General features: G+C 42.4%; 1 protein-coding gene across 1 annotated transcript; it reads left to right on the top strand.

The window, feature by feature from the left end:
• Positions 1–754: 754 nt before the first annotated feature.
• Positions 755–7686, top strand: LOC106511206 (phosphatase and actin regulator 4A; the record flags this gene model as incomplete). The annotated part of the gene is given in 6 exon segments (XM_013999958.1): positions 755–993; positions 1124–1295; positions 1437–1492; positions 6557–6618; positions 6689–6826; positions 7633–7686. Coding segments are annotated over 6 exon segments (699 nt in total), but the record flags the coding sequence as incomplete, so codon positions are not given.
• Between the last annotated feature and the right edge of the window lie 2 nt (positions 7687–7688).

Genomic DNA, 7688 nt, shown 5'->3' with positions numbered 1-7688 from the left:
CAGGATGTGGTGTGTGGACAGGATGTTGTGTGGACAGGATGTGGTGTGTGTGGACAGGATGTGGTGTGTGTGGACAGGATGTGGTGTGTGTGGACAGGATGTGGTGTGTGTACCTGCAGGCTTCAGGAAACATCTGATGAAAAACGAGCTATGATGCTCGTCACCTGATGATGTCATTAACAGGTGTTCTGATGGACACATGACTCACACAGGGACTGATTTAACACAAAACATATAAATTRTCTACCGTTTGTTGAAATGTGTTCACAACCAGGAAGTCTTAAATTCACTTTTTATTTGATCACAAATAAAACATCTGGCAGTAGAAAAACAACTGGATTACAGACAGTTGTGTCACAGCTTGTCGACCTCATGGTAAAAAGTGTGTACTTGCTTTAAAAAACTTGTAATAAAAGAGAATAAACTTAAAGTTTTCTCCATAAACAGCAGTGTTTATGTTTGTCGTGAGCTTTGGTGGGATTAATAAAGTTCTCCTGTTTTCTGAATGTTTCACTTCCTGTGTCTGCTACAAGACGTTTTAACTCAGAGGAAGATGACAACTGTGCATAAAGTGATGTGGTTTGTTTTCAGCATCACACAGTGTGTAACGGCTGTACATGTGTACATGTGTTTACTGTTGAAGGCCCACCTGGACAGGTCCTCACAGGGAAACTGAATCTCAGTGTTTCAGTTCTTCAGACATGGACCCACATGTAGGTTCTGCTCCTCCCTGACAGCTGTTGTTCTCTCTCAGGCCAGAGGATGATGACTTCGACATGGAGGAGGAACTGCAGAAGCTTAAAGCTCAGCGGCCCCCCAGGCAGCTGGAGCTGGAGCCTCGCAGCAGGAGGGGTCTGATCGGAGACCCCAGAGTGACCGTCATCCCTGAGGTGGGCGGTCCTGAGGACAGCGAGGAGGACACAGACTCTGACGGTCCTATCCCCTACAGAGACGATGAGGAGGAGGAGGAGGAGGAGGAGGACGTCCCACTAAGTATGTTAAAGCTGTGGCTGCAGTGTTGATTTAATGAGGCTGCTCTGATTGGTTTAGACTTGAAATCAGTGTCAGGATCAGTCAGAAGCAGTTTCCTTCAGCAGCCAGTGAGACGTGTCTGTTTCAMCAGCTGGGCTGGCCTCTCGTGTGAAGAGGAACGACACCATGGCCCGGAGGCTGGAGAAGCAGGAGAAGCTGCAGCGAGCAGAGCAGGACAGTCAGGAGGGCTCTGATGGGATGAGCTGGAGCAGCAGGGAGCAGTGGCTGGCCGTCAGGAACAAGATCGGCACTGCACTGACCAGGTAAASCACCTGCCTGAGCCAAGGTCTCTTCACCTGTAGAGAGCGAGCAGTAAAGATGTGATGTTCACAGTGTAGGTCAGCTCCCTGTCATGTGATCTGCTTAAAGACAGAGGAACTGACAAATGAAATGTGTGTCCCCAGGCGCCTGAGTCAAAGACCCACAGCAGAGGAGCTGGAGCAGAGGAACATTCTTCAAGGTGACACTGACCTTTCTACTTCTGCTGATGAGTCAACTTATAAATCACAGCATCATAAATACAAATAAACAARAACAAACATGTTTTAACTGCTGCATAGAAAGGTGAAGGAGTGCACTTTATCATGATCTGTTCTGAAGATGAGACTCCATCTGTCTGCTTTCACAACACCAGCTCTGTAATCTGTGATTTCAGTGTTCAGGTCAGTCGTTTCAACCTGCACACTTCAGATCAGATCCACATCTTTTGTCTCTGTGAAGTCCACATGGAAAACAAACAACACYAAAATACTACTATAAGCAAATTGTTTGTTAAGTGAAATKGAGATGAAACCACATAAATGTTGAATAGATGTAAATGTGAAGAGMATGAGGACCATACAACACCAGTGACTGGGAATGAACAGAGGTTTAATGCTGTCAGTACAAGCAGGAAACCCACACTGAACACAACCAGAACTCCCAGTTATAAGTGCTTGGNACCAGTGACTGGGAATGAACAGAGGTTTAATGCTGTCAGTACAAGCAGGAAACCCACACTGAACACAACCAGAACTCCCAGTTATAAGTGCTTGGTCTTCAGTGCCTGGTACCCCCACTACTGGTCTACAGCTGAATCACAGGCACTCAGACAAAAACCTGTACTTATGTTTGATTAATGGTTTTTTAATGTGTTGTGATGGTGTTTTGTTGTTTCTAAACTATTTTAATTAACACATAACAATAGTCAAACAATAGATTATAATAATCAATACTTAAAAAGGAAAACTATGAATATACTGTGGTGCTTCTGAAATCAGTTTCTTAATAACTAATAAATTTCTTCACTACGTTATATGCAGTGGTGTGCACAGTTCCCCTAAAGCACTAATAGGGGAACTAATTTTCTGATTAGTGCTTTAGAATTAGGGGACCTAAATATTTGATTTAGTGCTTTAGGGTTAGTGGAACACATTTGTAGATTAGTGCTGCCCACCACTGGTTAAATGTTACTGAGATATTTCCACACATCTACAAAAGACTGAAGTGTGTGACTTGGACAAAGCATGGGATCAAAGGATCTGCCTGGACAACAGGAGTACAGGCCTCCGGTGGTCCGGCTTCATGACAGAGTGGTTTGTTTAAGTGCTAGTATCTTTACTATCCCCAGGGGTCAATCTGTTGCACAGTTAGTAGACATGAAAAACAACTTTCATACTACACAAAAATAAATAAAGATTTTCCAGTATTAACAAGTCTGTTAGTCTTAGGTTTGGGCAACCTGCCTCTGGATGGAAGCAACCTAAACTGACCTGAGAGGGTGGTCAGGGTCTGACAGAACCAGTCTGGCTCTTTTCACTGACCTCACCTTGTGTTTCTGTTTGATGGGAACAAAACACTGGAACTAAAGGACTGAATGTGAGGAACCAGGTTGTTTGGTCTGGAGAAGCCAAAATTAAACTGTTGTCCCAACATTACCAGTATACCTGGAGGCACCACTGATAGTGAAGCATGGTGGTGGCAGCATCATGCTGTGCTTGTGTTTCAGCAGCTGAGGCTGGGAATCTGGTCAGGGTTGATGGAAAGCTGAAAAGAGCAAAGGACAGAGACATGTTGAGTTAAACCTGTTCCACGGGGGGGTCAGGACCTCAGACTGAGATGAAGCTATATCTTCTAGTGGTTCCCAACCTTTTTTAGACTTGTGAACCCCCGAGCCTTTTGTCATACCACCACTACCCCTCAGCCTAACGTAATAATGATTCTTCTAAACTACAACAACTAATTATTAAATGAAAGTTGTTTATTTAACCTCCTTAACTTGAACATATAATTCTCAGGCATCTTGTTTTTTTCAACTCAAGTTAAACAAAGATAAATATGTTGCCTTGAAAGTGAATTACTAAGTAAACACATATGCAGGGTGTATCAAAAAAAATAAAGAAACCCAACTTAACATTGTCACCAAAAACACAAACCATTGCATGGCAAAACTACACATTACAGCAGGAAACATAGTTTCACCTAAAAGTAGACAACAAATGCTTTCTGATCATACTTCATTCATGAATTTCCAGTTATGCATGACTGAGCAGCATTGTGTTGAAGTTTGGGTCACTTTTTGGAAACGTGGAGCTGGGGGTGTCGATTTTAGCCTGGATCGCTAACTAGCGATAGCAGCTAACAAGCTAGCTGCTAACTAGTTAGCATAGGCAACGAGCCTACACAAAGGACACATCAGAACAAGAGTTATAAATAAAAAAGTAGAGTTTGACAAGCGAGACGTGTCCCATAAATTACATTCAGGATGTCACTAAATGCATGAAGCACCGTCTGCAGATGTAGTTTGTGAAGAGTCCAGTCTACAGGAGCAGCAGACAGAACAGTGTTGTAGAGAGAGATCACCTCCATTTACCCACAGCAGCTCCAGTCCCACAGCTTTGAGCCACTGCTGTGGTCCTTCACTGCTCTGAAAACTGCCTCAGTATTTTTAGTTTCTCCCGGCGCTCTGCCATCGTTTGTAAAATCTCAGTAAATCAAGTCGCTCTGAAAATACGTACATGTGTTMATRACGTCATCCAGAGTGGTTCATGTAGCTCCACTGACCAATCATGACTGCTACACACTTCAGCACCTCCACGCCCCAATCGACGTCGGCACACAGTACTACCTCCCAGGAGGTTCTAAACACCGGGCCGACGGGGGTGGGTGCCGATAGTGGAAAGACCAAAAACTGGTGTGGAGTGGGCTGGAGCCTAACAGAACCACGTAGGTGGAAAACCAGCTACTGGTCTAACTTKCCAGTTCCCAAAGAACACAGTGAAGTGTGGCTTAGAGACAACAATGTGAAGGTCCTGCAGTAGACCTGCCAGAGTCCTGATTTAAACTATGACAGACTAAATGTCCCCTCCTCTCTTTGTTGCCTATTGAAACTATGACGAGCTGATCTACTGAAGCTGCCATCTTGTATTTTTGGCTCCAGTGGTACGAAGCTTTAATCCCTGTGCTCTACACATGGTCACAGTGTTACATGGACTTTCTTATAAGCATTCAAAATAACTAGTTATGACCAAAAGTGCAGAAAATCAGATATTTAAACATACTAAGCAACATAGAAACTATGTGAATTAACAAGGATCAACATGTAAAAATAATAAATTAGATGTGTTTATTAAGGGAAATGTCCTGTTCATTTACATGGAGGGGGCCGGACTCAGAACTTGTACAGGATTAGGCATGCACCAGTAGAAATTTTCAGCCGATATCTGATATTTACAAATATTATACAAACATGTAAATTATGTATGTACATATTCACACAATAACACTTGTCTTTTTTTGATAATGTAACAAAACAGACTGCTGACATGGCTCTACAGTTATTCCTGACTGCAGCATCACTGTCACYATCATGATCAAATAGATATCACTCAACCAAACATCTCCCTCCCAAATCACAAACACAAAAACAAAAAGTGGGACGTTAATATCAGCCCAGTTTTACTTATCGGTCCGACACTGATGTGATGACCAGTACCAGCTGATACAGATGTTAATGTCATATATCGTGCTATGATTCAGTTGAATTTAGARGCTGTTTCCATTCTGACTTCAGCTTCTGGATTCTGGTCCAAGGTCTACCTTTGTTTACAGTGTTTTGCTTTAATCCTATTGGACTTTTTTTAAAACAATTGTAGTATCAGTCTGAAAAACAAAAATTGCAAAAAGTGAAGGTGACCTGCTTAGATACTTCCTGCACTCATCAAAGTTAGTTTGGGTTAAACCTGTGAGGTAAATACATAAAGAGATGTATTGACATCTAAATTTCTCAGTTATTTGTGACACTTAGCCGATAAGAACATGACAATTAATAGATGACAGTTGTGCTTGCATGTGGCCGCTGTGGCCTTGGTCAGCATTTTCTGTCTTTCCCTGTACTCTGCTTCATATCAGTGTTTCAGGTAATTAAACAATTCATAGTGTTAGGTTAGAGTTAGCTGCTCCGTGCCACCTTCCACCACTGGACTCACGTGCACGCCTGATAGTCATAGTGTGCCATACACAAAAATACGTCATCACATGACACTAATTTCAGTAACTGCWAAGTGGCAAATAGTAYTGTTGACAGATGTACTGATGATTACTTACACACAGTATCTTTTTCAGTATCATTGGATGACTTTAAAAAAGGCATGAAGACTTTCTTTTTAATCAAGCTTATTCCTCTGCATGATTTTATCATTGGTTTTAATTACTTTTAACAGAGTTGGTTTTTGTTTTGTAGCACTTTGAAATTTTTGTTAATGAAAAGTGCGGTACAAATGAAATTCATTATTATTCTTATTATTTGGCCCAACCCTGGTTTAACTGCTGAAGGTATAACAGTGCTCTGCAGGACTGATCCTAATCAGATCCCATGTTTGTTTTAGACAGTTCAGACTGCAGTTCTCAGGTAGATGTTTTATCATGTGTCATTTCACAATCTACAGGCTTTTATCAAAATGTACACAAGATTTGTGAAGAATAAAATCTTCACTGATGCAATTAATGCTCTGAATCTGTGATTAGAAARGTCAGACAAAGCAGCTGATTAAAGTATTTTCTGTTTCCATCTGTGAAGTTGTTGGAGTTGATATTCAGATAAATTTTCATTATGATTTCACAACTGTTGACTAAACAAGGGTATGTCTGAGCAGGACAGGAAGTATCAGGTTTGAAAGGTTGAGACTGTAAAATGAATCTAAACTCAAACGTATGATGGTGTTTCTGCCGACTTCTCATACTACAGTCACATTAGAGTTYCTTGCTCCAGGCAGATGTGGTGTTTCATTAAACCAACAGAAATGCTGTTAGTGAGCAGTAAAGCCACAGACTGAACAAGTCAACCCAACATGCTCAGAATCTGTCAGCACATTTAGATTCAGGAGTCATACCTGGCCGTTGCACCTCACCTGTCTGAGAACAACGCAGCACCTTGTCCAGAACCTGGCACTGCTTACAGATTCCWGATACAGCAGCTCAGGTGAATGTGTCTGACTGGCTGCTCTGTCCCCATCTCTCTCTCATGGAATGTCTTCTCCTCCTGCAGCCAAGAACGAAGTGGACCGACGGCTGGAGAGATCTGAGATCAAACGCAGGCTCACCAGAAAGGTCAGGAAGCTGCAAACTAACTGGAACACAGACGTCTCAGTGCTAACACCTCCCATCATTCTCCCTGCAGTTATCTCAAAGACCAACCGTGGCCGAGCTGCGGGCCAGGAAGATCTTACGTTTCCACGAGTACGTTGAGTGCACTCACGCTGAAGACTACGACCGGCGAGCTGACAAGCCCTGGACCAAACTCACCCCTGCTGACAAGGTAACACAGTTACACTCTGAAAACCAGGTGGGACCTTGTGCTGCGTGATGGTTTGGAGAACAAAAAGAACTTGTGAACAGTTGTGTTGAGAAAAATGTCTTGTTGATGTTTGACGTCAGAGGAGAACAGGCAGACTGGTTTAAGATGACAGAAAGTTTTTCAACCAAGTTCAGCAGAACACCACGTCTGAACAAACATGTCCAAGCAGGTGGGCTACAGAAGACCCCACCAGGTCCTATCTCTGAGGCCACAGCTGATACAGGCTCTGAAAACTGGATAATAAGAAAAGAGATAAACGTCTGGTCTGATGTCTCCATCCTCTGGACTTTAATGGTCCCACTGTCACCAGGTCTCAATCCAAGCACCAAGCATGTGTAAACTGGAGCATGTTTGGGATGTGGAGGAATGAGAGACTCACATCATAGATGTGCTAGAAACAATTCTGCAGCTGCTGCATGATGCTGTCAGTTCAACATAGACCGTACAGTGGAACACGTTTCACTAGAGGAGGTGCAGCCYATCATCCACTTTGAGCAAAAACAGTGACAGTGCATGGGCTCAGTCATCACAGATAAACAGCAAGCCAACTGGATCTGTTTCACAAATTAACTGTTGTTTTTACAATAAATTGATAATTGTTAATTTCATTCAACAATCATGTTCAGATATATACCAGTAAAAATATGTAATTTTTAAATAATGATCTAAACCAGACTGGAAGTCAGTTACTAACTTAGACTTAAGCTAGTTGAAAAATTGACTTCAACTGTTGGATCAAACATTTACTTTGATTTGATTCGTTTCAGGCTGCCATACGCAAAGAGCTCAACGAGTTCAAGAGTTCAGAGATGGAGGTTCATGA

The sequence above is a fragment of the Austrofundulus limnaeus genome, unplaced genomic scaffold (assembly GCF_001266775.1).
Source record: "Austrofundulus limnaeus strain Quisiro unplaced genomic scaffold, Austrofundulus_limnaeus-1.0 Scaffold2586, whole genome shotgun sequence".
Lineage (NCBI taxonomy): Eukaryota > Metazoa > Chordata > Actinopteri > Cyprinodontiformes > Rivulidae > Austrofundulus > Austrofundulus limnaeus.
This window is presented reverse-complemented; position numbering and strand designations above follow the sequence as displayed.